Here is a 19,870-nt window from a genome sequence, read left to right as displayed (position 1 = left end):
GATTTTAATTATTCTAAGTATATATCACTGTCTCCAAGATGCTTTGCCATTATGAGTTACCTTTTCTTTTGCCTTTTTATTCGTAATCATAATGTTCCTTGGTTCTATTTCTTTTTTCCTTTCCTTTTCAATTTCAACAGTCCCTCCAGGTAGGCCATGTCACATTAATTAGCAGCAGCTGCAGCACGATGAGCCAATGCATCCACTTCTGCAGTTCAGACTAGAATTACATTACTCTTTGTTATTTCTCAACCACAAGGGTGTTTGGATAAGAGGTTTCCCTTGGGTTTCTAACCCCCCCATTGGGACCAAAATCTCTTGCAGTATGAAACCATGAAGAGGATAATGACTTCCAAATGGATCCTTTGAGTTGGGGTAGGAGAAGTGGCATCCAACCTTACCTTTGATTGACATAGTACCAAGCATTCACATTTTCTAGCAGACTTTAAAAGAAGAACAAAAAACAAAATACCAAAATTTCTAAATCGTACACCGAACATAAGCAGACATGTTAGGCATCTTCGATTAAGCAGACATGTTAGGCATCTTCGATTATTAATGTGTAGCTTGTGACTCAAGAAAAAACGTTGCCACATCTGCATTATTACTCTAAAATAATTAGTCAACTTGAAACTTTCTTAGAATTATTTATAGAGCACAATTTCACCAAATAACTAAGCAATGTGAGACTTATGAACTGTTTGGGTGTGCAATTGAATGACCTAAAAGTCCGTTTAATACTCAAAAAGTCTATTTGAAGAAAAAAAATATTTGTTTGATAAAAAAAAATAAAAAAAATTAAGCGCTTTTAAGGGTCCAAAAAACCCAAAAAAGACAAAAAAAAAAAAAGTTTTTTTTTACTTAAAAGCTTTATTTCTCAAACACAATCTCAAACATGTTCTTAACACTCATGACCACTTTTATAAAGCAGTCACTCTATGTAGGCTACTCCTCGTCTTCCCAATACGAGACCGAAGTGTTAATATTCTTTTTGCAAATTAAATTATTTTTTGAGTTGATTTGGGAAGTAATATTTGGTTAACTTTGATCAAATCCACAATTGCAGGAGTCATGGAAAAGATCCCATCAACAGTTGCCTCCCATTTACTTCTCCTTTTTACAAAAAAAGGTCACCTTTGAAATTAGGAGTAGAAAACAAGAAAGAAAGAAAGAAACCGCGTGGGAAAAACCTCAAAAAAACAAGCCCAACTAAGCAACGACGCGTGGACTGTGTTGTGGAGGCCAGTCTGACAAAATGCCAAGTGGCATTCGAGATCCGACGGTGTGGAAATCATTTAGGATTTGATCCCCACGAGTTGTGTTGAGTTGATGAAGAATTGGGTGTGGTGTGCAATCTAGTTCAACTTTATTGATGAATGGAAGAATCTCCAAAACACATGGACTTGAATGGCTTGTCATCTCTAATTTCCTATCAAGTCATCAGCATTTGATGTTGAAACACCCATTTAATAGCTGGATTATGCACAATTTCCAGTACTTTTGTGTACTAAACTCTTGTTTATGCGTGCAAATAATACATTTTGTCTATGACCAATCAACTCTCACAAAGAACTAAGGACTAAGAGCTCATTGGATTGCCTTTGTATTTCTAATTTCTATAATGGCATTATTAATTAGAAACAATTTGAGTAGATAGTCTTTAAAAAACCTTCTAGAATGTCCAACAAAAAATGTCAATTCGGACTTCTTAGATTTTTTTTTTTTACCTAAATCTCCTAGAATTTGAGCAGGAAATGGGAGGAAAAGCCTGCAAGACCCAATGTACAGGTGACTTTTGATAAAATTCATAATAAAATAGAAATAGAAATGAATTGCGGAAATAAAATAAATGAGAGACAAAGATTTTAACGTGGTTCGGTCAACGACCTACATCCACAGATAAAGCCCTAAGGGCTACATTAGGCTCTTATTGAATAATTTGTTTACAATACAGAATGTTTTATTTATAGAGCTTACACATAAATGTAATCTTAATCAAATCCCCTAATTTAGGGTGATCAAATCTCTAAATTAGGCTAATCTAATCTTCATCAATCATAATCAAATCCCTAACTTTAGGGTCATTTAAATATACTCTAACAACTTTCACCTCAAATTGCTTGAGAACTTGTTCAAGCATCTCGAGCCCTGCACATTCTTCTCTTATATTCTATCAGAATTCTATCCTAAACCCTAAAAGTATTTTTGTTTTCTAATTTTGTCTCTCAAATTTAAAATTTTAATTTCGCCCCTATCATCATGACGTAGATAAGTATTAGGGTTTTTATCTTGCATATAAAATCCATTTACGACAGAATTGTACCATTCGTTTGACTTTTGATGGTTAATTTCCTAAGAATATAGTATTTAATTGACTTTTAATCCAAGTAGGAATAAAAATGGGCACTCATACAAATAAATATTTAGCGGACCCAGTAAAGTTGTTTTTATCGAAAGTGGCCCTTTGTTTAGCATTTTTCTTTGTTGCAAAACGCTGTCACTTGTCACTAGTCGGAAGATTAATCACACTGATCCCATCCTCCTAAATAACGGTGTTCAGGAATCAGGAGTAAAGAAGAGACCCCACTGGGATTTTTAACCTTTATTGTTTATTTTTTTCTTTGCTTAATGATTCAATTTCTTTCAACTGTTAAGGTCCACACGCAAATGAGGTATGAGGATTTGTAGCCTAACTTTATGACACGTATGGATGAACTTTGATTGCAAACCAAGTAGGATCTTCCTTTCTGGTTTATATTCCTTGGAGTATCCATGTATCAAAGGACCCGTGGGCCCACCCGAGGGCCCGTTGCCCCAAAGGTAGCCCCACTTAGATTTAAAGCCCATGTTCACTAAGCAACATATATCCGTACGCGATACATTGGAACCCTCTTACTCACATACGCTCCTAACGGTAATAATTTCGTAAGAAATAGTGTAAAATGTTATAAGGGTCTTTTTCACTTTTGCTCTCGGAAGAAAGAGACGGTAAAAGACTAAACAGAAGGGATGGGCTTCCCAATAGTAGGCTCAAAGCGAAAATTACAGTGTGCCAAAAAAAAAAAAAATCATAAAGTAAGAAATTGATCACAAAATGACTCAATCCTCTCAAAAGTGGCTGCACAAAGTGATACTGACACCGAAACAGAGGATTCGGGCAGATTTGTTTCCATTTGTACGTCTAAGAGTAATGTTATTTAGTAAATTATCATACAACTTAATGATTTGACAGTGAAAATTAATATTCAATTTTTACTGTCACGTCATTTTAATTGTATGACAGTCGTATAACAGTTTACTAAATAATATGATTTTGTATTTTTGAAAAAGTAGAAGGAAGAGGGACTTTGACCCCTTAGCTTAGAGGAAAGAATACTTTTGTTTGTTTTCAAGAATTTTCTTTGAAAAAAAAGTCCAACTACTTGCACCACAAAGCATGTTAAAAAGACCAAATTTTTCCAAGGGGAGGAAAGAAAGGCATTTGGGCGTAGAAATAACGTACAAGTCTATTTAAAATGTCACATTGTTTGGGACTTTTGCAAATTACAATGGGAGCCTCTCTCTCAATATTCTTGCCTCCCATCCCACGAGCCTAGCGGCCTCTCACCGAACCGGGGGCCCACTAACAGGCCCAGTCATTGTCATTAATTTGCCACATAATATTAATTAGTTAAAATTTTGTTGATTTCCAGATGAGGCTGTCTCAATTGAGGTGGCATGCACGACCCTGAGAAAGAATATTCTGGCGGGCATATAATATTATTATATCGGTGGAGGGTCGGTATCCGACGAGTTCTTTTCGGATGATGAAATTGGCCAGGTGGCATTCCTTTGGAACAAGATAGGGTTGAGCATTTGCCCATCATTTTACCACTAAGCTTCTATTGCGTCTCATTCCTTGAAAATGAATTGAAAGCTACTACTTCATGTTTATCTTGATAATACTTTTTTGCAACTTCAAATATTATGTGACACATCATTAATTTAAAAAAAATATAAAAAATAAAAGTGAAAACAATCATACCAAATCAAAATAATATAAAAAAAAAAACCTAGCCAGCGTGACCCACCCGTGGGTCACTCTCTCCAGCCACTTTTCTGTCAAACCTAGCCTAAAAATTTGTCTCTAATGCCTCAAAACTCATTTTTGGATTTTAAACTAAAAGTTAGAGAAGAAAGGTTAACCCTTTAGGAATTCTATCACATAAAGGGATTCACCGGAGAGGGCTGCCACCTGTCGTGACCCAACCGTGGATGTTATTGTAGCTACATTGGATGTGGTGGGAGAGAGAGAAAAAGAGAAAGTGGGAGAGAAAGAAAAGCAGATGTGAAGATGAACTAGAGAAGAAGAGAAAGTGGGAGATAAAGAAAAAACCTAATGTTTGTATTCCTATTCCTTCAGGTGTAACTAGTTGATGTGTACACCTTCTATTGGACACTGCAAAACATCACTTTTGCAGATGGACTGGACAGAAGGTTTATCCAAATGAATTATGCATGATTTTTAAGCAATTTTATATATAGTGAAATTGCTTGGGAACTTTGAGATTAAGAGTATAAACCCATCTTTGTAAGCTTTTTTTAATTCAATATGGTACCACCGAAGGCAGGGACACAATGCCATTATTCTGCCAAAGACGTATTCCACTAAAAGACACCGACCGAAGACCGTGCCAGAATAGGGTCATGACCAATGACCGAGAGATATATGGCCTAAGCCATGTAAGGGGAGAAGTCATATGAGTATTATGCATATAAGGAAGGGACGATCAATTTCAAGTATGATTCAATATTCCACTCATGATTACTCACTCTATTCTCAACTCTTTTTTCATATCTCAAAATCATTCACCGACTTTGGCAATATTATAAGTAATTTTTATCGGTACACCCGGCAAGTCTTTTTGCAAGCTCTCTCAGCTCTATTGTGTGATTTATTTCATCATCAATCATCTTGCTTATAAATGCAATTGTATTTGCAAAGTACTCATCCAATACTACGCGTGTTTGGTCTAGCGATTTCACAAGCCAAGCACGTGTTTTCAAACAAACTCACATAATTCATCTGCTATAGAAGTGTGTTTGAAAACACCCAAAACACGTATGATTTTAAAAGTCAAACCATCATTTTATCAAAAATTTAGCAGAGTTTATTAAAAATCGTATTTTCATCAACTCTATTGTAAAATAATTATTTTTTAAGCAACACAATTTGAAATGGCTAAATTAATATATCATAAAAAGGTTTACTTTAATTTCTACTATTTTCAGGAGAGAGGTAATCAAAAGAGGGAGAAAGAAACGTTCTCTTCAAGTTTTTTTTCTCACATTATCCAGAATTTTCATTGAAAAAAAAAAAAAAAACAAGGAAAAGTTGGGGACGGAACCAAAGAACTGTGGATTGCATAAGCAGAGTCTGGTAGTCGTAGGATGTCGATGATTTGACAAGGGTACAGTAGAGTAAGTTACGACAAATACCTAATTATTTTTGAATCATTTACCAATTATGTATAGAAAACTACCAACAAACATTTTCAGAAACCCACTCAATTACTCGCGGGGAAAAAGGAAAGCTTGGGGGAGGATGCATGCATTCGCCGGCGAGGCCACGATCAAATATTGCTGCCATTTTTTATAATTTTATGAACAATGTGAAATCTTGCGGCTTCTAGAATCAACCTGTTTGTCATGTTAAGTTAGGCCCGATAATTTTTGATATGATATAAAATTAACGGGTCGATTAAGATTTAGTGTAATATATAAGATTCGGGTGAACTTGCTTAATCCGTATAAATTTAAATTACATTGCAACTCTGTCTACTTCTTATTATATTAATAATTAATGTTGATGCTTTGTGAGGAGGCTTTATCATGTTATTTGTTAGAATGCAATATTATTTTCTTTATCATTATGTGCGTTATTTTTGTTAATTATGGTTATAAATAATTTGATATCGATTATTAAATTGATTGTCACAAGTACTCCAAGTTGTAAATTGACATAATTTATGCTTATAAGATATAAAATTTTGGGTCAATTTAACCAATTTATATTAAATGGGCCGAAATTGGTTGAAATACTTCGTTTTCGGCTCAACCCAGTACAATTTGTTTACTAAATAGATAATACGGGTCGTATAAGAATTGAAAAGTTTAATCTATTTAATAAAATTGACTAATATAATCATGTACTTATGACTCGTTCCAACAGGACAAAAATCCGAATTATAACCCTTACGGTTAAACTAGTTCGTTGGTTGCCCCTACACTTACTTCCTAACTAACTAGAAGGTTTGAAACTTTGATGGCATGTTGAAAATCATGAAGGCGACAGCAGACGCTCAAGTTTTTCATTTCAACAATACAATTACGTGTACATACTCCCAAACAAAAAACCTACCATACACAAGAAAATTAAATTCATAGACTTATTAAGAGAAATTACTTAAAAGTAAGCATGTTGATTATTAAGTATCAAAGTCAAGTGGGTCATTTCCATCTTAATCATTTTTAACGTATAGTAGAAGAAAGAAAATTAGCTAGCTCTAATTATATCAATGATTTTTCGTATTAATAATCTTCTTTTTTTCAATATTAGCAAAATATATTAAATAAAAACGACGATGTAAAAAGGGATTTCAAAGTGATGATGTCATTTTACTATATCCATGCCGTAGGCTGACACCATCGTTGTTAATTCCCGGGCTTTCACTCCCTCTATATATATTCCTCTTCACTTTTCTGGTTTATGTAAAGCAAAGCTTCCTCCTCTTCTTTGCTTTCTCACTGACAATTCTCTTTCTCTTTCTCTCTCTCTTTCTCTTTCTGAAAAGATGGAATACAAGGGCAAAGCTACAACACCACCACCAACACCATTGACAGTTTTCTCAAGCTCTGCATCTACTTCTCTTTCACCTCCCCATCATCATCAGTTTTCTCCAGGCTTTCCTTCACCTTCTCATCAATCTTCTCCTCCTCCTCCTCCTCCTCCTTCTCTTCCTCTCTCTCCTCCTCCGCCGGTTGTACTCAGCCCGTGTGCCGCCTGCAAGATCCTTCGCCGCCGATGTGGGGAGAAATGTATTTTAGCTCCATATTTTCCTCCAACTGAGCCATTCAAGTTCACCATTGCTCATAGGGTCTTTGGAGCTAGCAACATCAGCAAGTTCTTGCAGGTTTTGTTCTTTTCATATTTGATATTTGATATTTCTCTTCATCTTCTTTTTTGGGTGAAATTAAACTAAAGATCTACATCATAGCCTACCCATTTGAATCAAAATTCCAAATCTTTGATGTCTTAAAATTAAATAATTCAACATTTATTTATTATTTTTCTAGATTTTTAGGTAGGGTAATTTTAACTCTACATCATGACTAAAGTAAGGTCAACCAATGGGCATGTCACTTTAATCTCAAAAATGTCTATGGTTGTTAACTTTCAATCTTCAAGTGGGCCTCTTCAGCTTCTCCAAATAAAAGCAAACTAATTAAACATGCTTTAATTTAAAACAATCATGAAGTTGAATTAGGGATCGATCACTTTTAGTTTTTTGACGATTAAGGGTAATGGCCACTTGTATGCAAGCTTTAAAAAGTTGGATTAATTGCCCATAACCATAATTAACTCTACAATATAATAATTAATTAACTCTACAATATAATAATTAATTAACTTATAGACAGGGGTCAAAGTTAGGTAACAAACTTATGATTTTTAGTCCCATTATCATAGACAATCATGTAGAACCCCTTCTTCTTGTTGAGCTGCACATGTACACATATGTTCAAACCCCTGTTAAGTCCACACCAAGTGGTGGGTCATGGCATGATCATATCTCAAATCAAGAGCCATTCTTGTAAATTCACCCCAAAATCTTGAACCCTTTTCCCACTCTTATCCCCATTAATGTCGCTCAACTATACAACACAAATACATAACACTTAAAATACGCCACTTCAATTAATATGAAATGGGTATGAACAAATTTATCATTATAGCTTATGTGGGGTTAGATTCTTCCAACTTACAACTAAAAATTCACTTAAAATTTCAGGAACTTCCAGAGTCTCAAAGAGCAGATGCGGTGAGCAGCATGGTTTATGAAGCGAATGCGAGGATTCGAGACCCGGTCTACGGCTGTGCCGGCGCAATCAGCCAGCTTCAAAAGCAAGTTAGCGACCTGCAAGGGCAATTGGCAAAGACTCAAGCTGAGCTGGTAAACATGCAATACCAGCAAGCCAATTTGGTGGCCTTAATTTGCATGGAAATGACACAATCTCAAGACCACAGCAGCTTCCAGCAACAACAGCCGTACGTTGACACAAGCTGTTTTTTGGACGACAGCAATCTGGGGTCGGCCTGGGAACCTCTTTGGACATGAACAACATGTCTTATAATTAACTTCCAAGCGGGGAAGAACATACTGAGAAATGAGGAGATCGATTTGAAATAAAGTGATTTAGTTATGCATGGTATATATATATATATATATATATGAGTAATGATGTTGTTTCTGTTGTCATAATTGACAAGTGAAACCTTTTCCCTACGCGTAATCTTACCAACAAAAAGGAGTTAAAAAAAAAAGAGTCAAAATATTGTAGGAATTAAGGATGTCCTTAATTATTCTAAGTCGTCTATGCTATTTTTGAATCAAAGACCCTAACTTCATCTTCTGAATATCTTCATGATGAGTTACCTTGTCAAACCCACACTCTGCGCAATTTCTTCGTGTTAATCCTATTCTACTTGTGAGCAATAGACTGATCGACTAGTGTGGTTAAAGTTCATTTGGGTTTACCATTTCAAAACATGCAATTTGAAAATATGCAAATTGAAAACGCAATAAAGCATTTAGTAAAATTGTGATTTAGCCTTTAAAAATGTGGCTATTTGCCTGCCAATTGAAAATACAAATTATTCTACTTTTTTTAATGATAATTTTTTGAAAACGCATTCTCAAACAATACATTTTTCACGATTTTGTTTAAAATCACACTTTTAGCCTGCAAAATTGTAGGGCAAACGAACTCTCAAACATATGAATATGCGAAGAAACCACCGGTGGCAGTGGTTTAGTGGTTTCAAGACAATCTTCATATGGTTAGGCACGGACTAGGGAGTGAGTTCAAATTCCACAATAGGAATCACCCACTCCGAATACTGTTAGTTACATTAGGTTCCACTAATTCCCTAGTGGGGCTGGATCAGGTTTATGAGAATCACTCACTCCTGATTAGTGTTAGCTACCTTGGGTCTCACTGATTCCTTGCTATCTTAGTGGAGCTGGATTAAGCTATGACTCAATTGGTCTTGAGGGAGTACCTGCGGTTCTTCGCCACTTAGGCTCTTCCTGAACAATTCTCAACAAATAGGTGCTACCATAATAACGTCCAAGTAGAGTAACCACAATTGTCGCCTCCTCTGCCCTTTTAATAAAAAAAAATAAAAAAAATTTAAAAAAATGAAATGCAATCTAAAAATCACCCAACTAAAATTTAAATTTAAAAATATATTGCAACAGCCTTTTGAGTTCACATGCAGGACGTACGCCACAAACACCTCATCAGGTTGAAGCAGTAAGAGACAATTCAACTGATAAAGATTGAACTCGAAACTCATGATTCAAGACCAACCACGTATGCCGATCGACGTTAATGAAATTGCACCATTCAATCGATCTTTGATATATATATATATATATATATATGTTGAAGCAGTAAGAGACAATTCAACTGATAAAGATTGAACTCGAAACTCATGATTCAAGACCAACCACGTATGCCGATCGACGTTAATGAAATTGCACCATTCAATCGATCTTTGATATATATATATATATATTTTCTATTCAAAGCGGGAGAGGGGGAAAAGGGGATCTTTGAATAGAAAATATATATATATATATATATATATATATAACTCTTAACTCAAATTTCAATTGTGTTATATTAATTAATTAACTACTCACATGAAATTTTTTCAGATTCGGACCTGACCAATTCCTTTTGGTCTTTGACCCAGTTGGGAATCAGGTAAGGTTGAGGATATTTTAATGGTTATGTCTCTGTCTGTATTTCTTGTTTTAGGGATCTGGATTGGGTTGAAGGACCTCAAGATGGTCATGTCATTTCCCGCCTCCTGTTTGTTCCGTTTAGAGAATTTTTTCCTACTTTATTTCATAGTATCAGTTCCTTTGATAAGGTATACCATTTTTTATACTCACACGTATGTACTTAACGACTATTTTTCGTGTTTCACAATTGATATATATATATATATATAGCTTGAAATCTCATGTTAAAGAGAACCCAAAAATTAGATTAGAAAAACAAATAAAAAAATTTTAAAAAAAAAACTCCAATATTTATTTTATTCCAGGCTAAAAAGAAGAGTATTATTTTTAGCAAACATGTGGCCCATATCTCTCCCTTATCACATCCGACAAAAGAGTGACACTGAAATCTCAAGGTCAAATGCTAAATTGTGACTCACTCCAAACATTTTTTGCTTTTTCCCACTATAATAGAATCTTTTTTTTTAAAAAAAAAAATATATTCATGGGTTGGTTAATTTACATAGGAAACTTTAGGTGTAAGTCACATGCAGCATTAAAAGTGAAATTTATTTATAAATAATCATCTCCAACCCTACTCTATATATATATATATATATATATATATATATATATATAATAAAGATGAGAAGGGTGTTGTGTGTTTCTAGGCTTTCAAAAACGTAAGGATTTAAAAAATTTGAGACTAATTTTTTTTTTTTTTTAAAAAAAAATAATAATAATTTAAAGAAACTAAATGCTAAGTATCAATTAAAAGATGGACATTTTCTTAGGAGAACTTAATGCTAGCAATAATCTAAAGATGGAAAATCCTATAGTTGGAAAATTAAAACATGAAAGGAAAATCCTAATCTAATATGGGAAATATTAATGGTAAGATTAATTTAAAAAAAAATTAAGGAAATAACTTATTTGGAAACCTAATTAATTGGAAAAGAGAAATGTTAGGCATCATTCTCCTAACCATTTCCATACATATCTTTTTTAAATATACCATTGAATGTGCATGACCCACATATAAATCTGCAAATCCAACGGTAGATTTGAATCTATTTGAATAATAAAAAAAAAAATTATATATATAGTTTGGAGAATGAAGCCTAACATTTCTTATTGGGGAAAAGTTCTTATATACATGTAGTTGCCCAAATTTGCTTGAGCGAAGCATTCTGCTACGACTCCGCTTGGGCACCAATAGAGTGGGCGGTAGGTGGAGCGCAGAGGTACATATAAGTCTCACACCAGTTCTCGACCGATGGTTGAGCACTCAACAATGTCTGACCTTCGCTGGTGCAGAGGTCGAACCAAAGTCTATCCGAGTGTATGTCGTTACTCATCGACTCCTAATGGCTCTTAATGGACCAAAAAATAAAAGAAAGAAAAAGTAATGATATATATATATATATCGTACAATTATTTTATTATGTTTACTTTTAAAAGGAAAAAAAAAAGGATAATAATAAATTAACAATATCACATCAGTATAGTGTATTAACAAGACCCTACTAAAGAAAATATAAATGAGATAAATTGTTGAAGTGAGGTTATCAATGGGACACAAAATGTGTGTTTTGCAGCACATATTGAAGATGGAAAACAATTAGTAGACTCACATACGACTATCATACAGCTAAAATGATGTGGCTGTGAAAATCAAGATCAATTTGGATCAACAAGCTGAGCTTGTAAAATAAAAAATCAATGGCTAATATTCATTATCACATCATCATAGTTGTATTGCAGTGGTATGAGAGTCTACTAAAAGCCTATTTGAGTGTGCGTTTGAGGGTCCGTTTAACATTCAAAAAGTCCGTTTGAAGAAAAAAAATACATGTTTGGTAAAATAAATTGAAAACACTTTTAAGTTTTAATGATCCAAAAAGCCCCCAAAAAAAAGGCATAAAAACGCTTATTAACTTAAAAGTTATATATATTTCTCAAACGCAATCCCAAACAGATCGACTTTAAATATCATATCTCATTATCATTTGCTTGGAGTTATAGTGGTTGAATTTGAAAAAATGTCATATATGAATTTGTGTGATGTTGTTTTTCCCTGGAAACCCTAGTCTTAACATGACTCCATGAGAGTGTGAAAGAGAAGTCGTCTTGAAGAAAGTTTTAGGGTTATTTATGCAGCAAATTAAGCAAGCAAGCCATGCATGAATATTGCAGTAGCTAGGGTTCAAGCCTCAAGGGTCTCGACCGAAAGCAGGCAGATATGGTTGAATTCACAGCGCGCCATACAATACAAGGGTTGTTGTCTGCTGTCACATTAATTCGCACCTATACTTGACCGAGTCATTTTTCTTAATTTGCTAATTAAGAAAAATGCTCTACAATTAGGTCAAGTTTTTCAAACTTTCTTGAACCAACTTGATTAAGGAGAAAAAAAGTAGGAAAGAAAAGTAAGTACTGGACAAAAAACTATATTGTTCTACCTTACTATATATATATCGTTATAGAATTAATGGCGATTGTCATTTTCCTTAAGAGCCCACCATTTAAAGTCCACATATCTAACCCAAGTTTCAAAGTTTCCACACTAGCTATTAATTACAAATTCATAAGTTTTAATTCCAGATTAATAGAATTACATATAAGATCAAAAACCCACTTTAATGTTCACATTTGACAGATAAAGATTAGAGTTGAATTTGTCTTACTAACCATTTTCCCATCATTATCCATACATGTTAGTCTAGTCTAGTGCATGCATCCCCATTTGTAAGGAATTAAACCCTTCGAGAAGGTTTCTGTAAAGTCCCACATCGTTTGGGTAAGGGAATGAGGATATATATATATATATATATATCATATTTCTTGACAATAACTCGTTTTAAAGTCGTGATAATCATGATTATATCAAAATTCGGCCTCGGCACGCCAAGATACATGATCCTTGAATTTGGATCCTCTTTAGCTCAAATGAACTATAAAAGAGTCGGTCCTTGAAAATAGAACAAAATTGTCATTTCACATTTGAACTGGAGACGATCCCGGTCCATAATCCTTTATTTATTTATTTATTTATTTTGTATATATATCTAGCTAGCAAATCATGACATTCTAAAACTTAACTAAATCACCACGTACATACGTGTCCAAAAAGCTTGAAACAAAACGAGAGGAGAATGACGAAAATAAGGTCCGAGCAACGATATATCGCTCATGTCTTTGGAAAGTGGTTGATTGTAAATTCTCCACAAATATTTGCCATTTGCTGCAATCACGCCACTTAGGCTGATCTCTAGGAAGACAATATTGAAAGATCAGATGTTGCCAAAAAGTGGTGAAGTTAAGTGTAAACAGTTGAAATTGATTGAGCCGGCCGGGAAAAGTACGTAGTTTTTTAATCTTTCCATATATGTAGATATATAGTTAGTTACAGGTTTATGAAGAAACATAATCTGGTACCACATATTAATTATCAAATTAAAACATGCATTATATAATTTGGTTAATTGGTCAACTGTTAATTAATATCCACAAAAATTGCCATCTTATGGACCGTCAATGACGTACGTACGACTAAGCTTTATATTGACGGACTAATATTACGGTTTTTATGGGTTGTCTATAATCCATATAATCTTTTTTAAAACTATAGTCTATAGATATAGTTGGGGTCAACACAACTAATTAAGGTACGTTCGGAAGGATACTTTTATTCTTGCTAGCTAAGTGAATGTGACATATATACATGTGCTCGATTGACCCGTTAAATTAAGGTACGTTCGGATCGTTACAGAAGTAGAGTTAAAGTTAGAAATCAGAGGCCTTGAAGAACTGGGCACTCAACTAACATTAAAAACTTTTCATATTGGCAAAGTATTCATAGGGCCGGGGATATTGCAAAACGTGTACGAGCCCCTTCTAATGGAAAAATAAGATTCAATGAATATTTAGTTCATCCCACACGTACACGTCAATGGCATCTTGCTTTTCTATGTTATATAGACTTATATGTACCTATTGAGAGCGAAGATATTATACACAAAATGACTATTTCACCAAAAAGCTTTTTTTTAGTCCGAAATGATCAATATGTAAAATCAGAACAAGTTATTGTTGATTAGTATTAGTCGCATTGAAAATCACTAATATCTTGGTAAGGGTAGGTCAGACTATGTTTCAATTGGTCTTGAGAGAGTACCTATGATTCCCGTCCTCTATATATGCTCCTCCTAAGCAATTCCCAATGGACAAGTTCTACGGTGGTTACTCCGAGTAGAGTATTTTAGTTGGACACCCCCTCCTACCCTTTTTGATTAAAAAAAAAATCAATATGTTCTTAGTGGGAAATTGGGTACATAAAGTCTTGTAGCAATAGCCAATAGCCATCTTCCCTTCTTCTATAACATGTTACCTGTTTTGATTTTTTCTTCAGTCAATCCAGCTTCTAGCTAGTACGTATCTTTCTAAGTGAGAAAGAAGAAGAAGCAAAGAAGCTGAAAGTGTAACAGCACAAAATCACGAAAGAAAGACTATGAAAAAGTCGAACGACGGTAGCCTGAGATCACTCCCAGATTCACGTTTAAATATCTCTGCCCTCTTGACGGGTTTTTGTTAATCTTTCCACAAGTACTTCCCATAATCCCATTTCCTACGCCTACAAGCTGGAACATTTGACTCTTTTCATCTCTACCTTATCTTTTGCTTTTCGGCATAAACGACTTACTTAGCATTTTCACACTCTACCTGTACCAGCCTATTGAAATGGATTAACCCACGCCAAAATAACAAACAAACATAAAATCTCTTTTCTATAATTTCCTCTTCGTGTTTATTCCATGTTTGCTTCATATGAAACATTAATTGGAATAAAACTTCTAAACAAGTCAACCGAATCCAAGTCAATCTTCCTCTATTTAGCGAAGCACATGCATGTGCATCTAATGGAGGAATTATTTTTTTCTTTGTTGCTGATTAGTTAATTGTGTACTAATCCAAAAAGAAAAAAAAAAAAAGGTAATTGGGTCTTAGTGGACCACGTAGGCCCAGCTCACGTCCATCCTGGGAGAGCAGTTACGCTTGAGCCCATCCAGGGACCACTAGTTTGGGCTCCAAGGCTCAATACTATCTGAACTGGATACTTTGGTTAAACTATTGTTGGGTCCAATTGACCAGAAAAATTAACATTGGGCCTACCTTAATGCGAATAAGCCCAGCCACTATAATAACAAAGACTTAATTCAAATTAAGAAATTTTTTTTTTTTTTTAAATGTTTGTGGTACTATAACTCCTTACAATTTAACATGACAGTCCCACGTGAACTTACGATCAAGTTTAATTCTTAGTGAAAGACGTAAGTGTATCATGAGAACTTACAAATTGACGTGAATTCATATGGCACTGTCATGTTAATCACAGTCAAATTTAATTGTTTAGTGGGTACTATAGTAAGTGTCACTTCAACTTATAAAGAACTTGAAGTAAAAATTGTAATTTTTTTTTTTTTTTCTCTCTTTTTAAAGGAACTGATTTTGCATTTGATAATCTTGGGCAATGACCAAACTCCAAGCCCAAGTGAAACTATTAGGCTGGTCTCGATTGCAAAACCCTCACAATCTTAAATGGGCCTTGGCCCACATTTGCAGCCCAACCCAAACACAGGGCACACCATTCCTCCTCCGCCACCAATTACAACAAAAGGGCACCTCGACCAGCTATCGGCATCTGGCAGCACATTCGGGTCTGAGATTTTTCCGAGAAAGCGATCGAGAAAATGAGCGGAGCGGGAAAGAAAGTGGCCGATGTAGCGCTGAAGGCGTCGAGGAACATAGATTGGGATGGGATGGCTAAGCTTCTGGTCACCGACGAGGCTCGCAAAGAGTTCGCCACTCTTCGCCGCGCCTTCGACGAGGTCAATTCAACGCTCCAGACCAAGTTCAGCCAGGTCTAAACAACCCTTTCTCTTTTTTCTTTTTTTCTCTCTCTCATGAGTATATCGGTGAATTTAGTTTAGATCTTTGTCATTTCTAGATTTTTTTGTTTGTTTGTAATTTTAGCTTTTTTCTTGATGATGCATTGGAGATTGTTGTGCGTTGGGTTGGATGACTTGGGTTTACTTTATTTAGGGTTTTGATTATTTTCTATTTGGCGAATATCTTTTTGTTGGTTTTGGAAATGGATTTCTCCGGCATATGGTTTGTGGTAGAAAAGGAAAAAAGGATAATTTGTGATAGGTTCATGTTGTTATTTTTCTTTTATTTTATTTTTTTTATGATTTTTGTTAAGTTACTGTTTTTGGTTGCTTAGAAATGTGATAAAGAAAACAAAGGAAAATTGTTGGAACACAAAATTTTGGCATTGTTTGATATCAAAGAAAAATGAAATTTTGGCTTTACAAATCCTAATGCATTTATGTTGTTTAACTGAGAGCTACAATAATATAATGAAAGACATGAAATGTGATCCTTCTAATGCTGCATGAAGAGCATTTTATGTGTGGCTTTATATAAAAAGAGAGTGATAATTGATTAGCTTGCGTTTTGACCTTACTAACTACTGATTTTGAATTGTTGATTTCAACTTCAAGCAGGAACCTGAACCCATAGATTGGGAGTATTATAGAAAAGGAATCGGATCGCGCTTGGTGGATATGTACAAAGAGGCTTATGACAGTATGTTTTCTAACTTACTGGTGTATTCACACTCCATGTGCATTAGTTTTTTGTGGTAACATGATGTTAATATAGTTGCATCACTCTTATGGTCCTTGTGTAATTGAGGTGCACTTTGGAAATTATATTTTCATCGTGCATCGTTTTCGGCTTTTATTTGAACTCTTTGCATATGATATCTGCATCTTTGTAATCAGATGATTCTATTGCAGTCTTGCTTGCGTTCTTCTTTATGTAATCATGTCATTAGTTTGCTTTTATTCAAATTGTTTATAATGTTTTGTGTGCTCGTTATTATCCAAGTTAACTGATTGCAATATTGGCTTTTAGTTGTATGTATTTTTGGGTCAACTTTTATCTTCAGAGCCCATTTTGTTGATCCATTTAGGCTAATCATTCCAGTACGTAGTAGTGTTCTTAACTATTTCTTTTATTATTTATCTTTATTAACTTCTGTTAGCGTATCTTGGTGCTAATTATTTTAGATGCCATGTGTTTAATCAATGCCCTTGCGCTGGTTGCTTTGTTGCTTAAATTAATCATGTGGCATGCTCTTGTTCTATGTTGTAGACTAGATTGTCCATTCTGCTCTTTTTGTACCGGGGAGGGGTGGGGGCGGGGTTGATATAAAAAGGGAAAAGGGAAAGTAAATGAGAATTCTTGTATAGAGGAGCTTGAATTGGCTGTAATCAGCTTATGCTTATGCATGATGAAGTTAGGCCCCTTTTTAATCATTCACAAAGCGAATCTGCTCTAATGCTGATTATCTCTGTGCGCTTACCTGATTATCCTTCTTGAATACAATTGAAATTTTTTTAGTAGTGCAAATGACTAGTATTTGGTTGTGACAATTTCATGCCAAGTAAACCATTAGCTGGTCTCTCCAGGTAGGCGTACCTAGATACATAAGAGGCAGCAGGAATTTGATATCTAACTTATGGTCCGTTTGGACTTGCGGTTTCAAAACATGTGATTTAAAAAAATAGCGATTTGAAAACATGATTTTTTTAAAACGCAATTAAGTGTTTGGTAAAATCACGATTTAGTCTTTAAAATCTCAGTGTAACTTTTAAAAGTATGCGGTTTTTAAAAACGTACTCCCTTGCCAGCGATTTGAAAACATAGATTTTTCTACATTTTTAAACTATAATTTTTTAAAAAACGCACTCCCAAATGATACACTTTCCACAATTTTGTTTAAAATCACACTTCTGACATGCAATTTCGCGAGGCCAAGTGGACTCTTATTATGTTCCTTATATGATTTCAAATACCAAATAGCAAGATAATGAATTTTAATGGTCTGCCATCTAAATATCTGTTTCGAATCACCTTTTCATTTAGTTTGGTTTTCACTTTCCTTAAGTTTCAGAAAAGTTTATACTTAACCACATTCCCATTTTTTAATTGTTTCTATTTGCAGGCATAGAGGTCCCCAAGTATGTCGACACGGTCACTCCACAATACAAGCCTAAATTTGATGCACTGGTGAGAACTAACACAAGATCAATAGTTTTACACCCTCCCTCTTTCAATCGCACTCTAAAAAGTTAGCATCTAATATGCATGTATGTTGACTTAATATACAGGTGGTGGAATTGAAAGAAGCAGAAGAGAAATCCTTGAAGGAGTCTCAGCGTTTGGAGAAGGAAATTGCCGAAGTACAAGAGCTGAAGGTAATAAAAATGAACTGCTCTATCCATCTTCGGTCTCACAAAATTTCATGATTTCTCACAGCATTCCATTTATCTGAACAGAAAAAGATTAGCACCATGACTGCAAATGAATACTTCGAGAAGCATCCTGAGCTGAAGAAGAAATTCGATGATGAAATCCGTAATGATTACTGGGGTTATTGACCACATCTGCCGGTTCTACCACCAATTTGTCGCAGTTCAGCAGAATTTTCAAGTTCCCTTGTTTGTTGAATAATAAATATAACCATATTGTTGACTCTGTGATCTGGGTTGCTTTTGGTTTGAAGATTTGAGGAATGATGTCAAAAAATAGGATTTTCTTGTACGGCCATAGAGCTCTACTTTCTGATTCATATAAAAGCAGGATTTGAATCTGCAAAAGCATTACCATGGATCATTTCTTCCATTCCTCTCTACCTCAAAATGATTCAGATGTAGTCCTGGTAAATCATCCAGATTAATGTGTCCATCTGATCTGACCTCTTTAGAAATGCAGAAATACAATTTTGAGGGCACCTTGTTTGTTCAAAGCCAAAAATTGGCTGCCGGATGTTGTGTGGCAACGAGAGGAAGATAATTATTGTGTAGCTGAATTAGTATAATCTGGATATATAGCATTTAATCACTTGACTATTTAGAGTCGTATTCTGCTGAACATGGGTGAACTCTTGTTTCTGCTTGTCCCTAACTCTTATGTTTGTTATAGGCCTAATGGGTGAGGAACTGGAAGGATGAAACAAGAAGAGGTGGATAGTATTTTTCTTCGTTCAATTGGAATTAGGATTCCAAGAGGCCGGGCAAAGGTTTTACATCCTGGGCTACACACTTGTCAAATTCGTTCACTGGTAGAAATGGATTGCAAAAAGAGAAGTTGTAAATCCGGGTCTTCGGGTCCTTGTCATCATTTTAATAAACTGAATTGGAAAAAAAATTTCTTCTACCCAATCTAGAGGAAAATGGTCTATTTAATAATCTGAATTGGTAAAACAATATAATAATTCCTTTATAAATTGGCCAATCCACCAAATTTTGAATGAGAAATACTATACACTCATGTATTCATTTACGCAGCAATGAAAATTTATTATAAATCACTATTAAATTTTAGATTCAATGATGACTTTCACTATCACATCATCAAGAAATGTGAAAGTTAGAATTTGTGTAACATTTCTTATTATGAAATACCCAAATTTCCTTGATCAAGCATAAAAATCCTACTTTTCGTAATTGCTTATCGTGATGCTCCAATTCCTCATTGTCGTCAAATTTCTTTTCCTCGGACTGGGTTGGATGGGTCAATTCGCCAGTTATGACTCAGGCTGTGTAAATTTGTGACCCCATCTCAAGCCTGAGTTTGTGGGGAGGGAGGTGACTCTAGTGAGGGGACAGGAAGAAAAGAAGTAGAAGAGGATGTTTTGCTGTTGGCTTCCTGTGGATGCAGCTGTGAGAATGTTCATCTGGAATACAGGG

The 19,870-nt window shown here is 34.8% G+C and overlaps 2 protein-coding genes across 2 annotated transcripts; both read left to right on the top strand.

Moving 5' to 3' along the window:
- Positions 1-6,773: 6,773 nt before the first annotated feature.
- LOC132187425 (LOB domain-containing protein 1-like) lies at positions 6,774-8,624 on the top strand. The gene is made up of 2 exons (XM_059601731.1): positions 6,774-7,172; positions 8,052-8,624. Exons 1-2 carry the CDS (start codon positions 6,834-6,836, stop codon positions 8,376-8,378), a joined length of 666 nt encoding a protein of 221 aa, XP_059457714.1. The 5' UTR covers positions 6,774-6,833; the 3' UTR covers positions 8,379-8,624.
- Positions 8,625-15,733: 7,109 nt separating this feature from the next.
- On the top strand, positions 15,734-18,794 carry LOC132186967 (ATP synthase subunit d, mitochondrial). Its single transcript, XM_059601096.1, has 5 exons — positions 15,734-15,973; positions 16,619-16,700; positions 18,124-18,188; positions 18,290-18,376; positions 18,458-18,794. Exons 1-5 carry the CDS (start codon positions 15,803-15,805, stop codon positions 18,557-18,559), a joined length of 507 nt encoding a protein of 168 aa, XP_059457079.1. The 5' UTR covers positions 15,734-15,802; the 3' UTR covers positions 18,560-18,794.
- Positions 18,795-19,870: the final 1,076 nt, after the last annotated feature.

The sequence above is a fragment of the Corylus avellana genome, chromosome ca7, assembly GCF_901000735.1.
Source record: "Corylus avellana chromosome ca7, CavTom2PMs-1.0".
Taxonomy (NCBI): Eukaryota; Viridiplantae; Streptophyta; class Magnoliopsida; order Fagales; family Betulaceae; genus Corylus; species Corylus avellana.
This window is presented reverse-complemented; position numbering and strand designations above follow the sequence as displayed.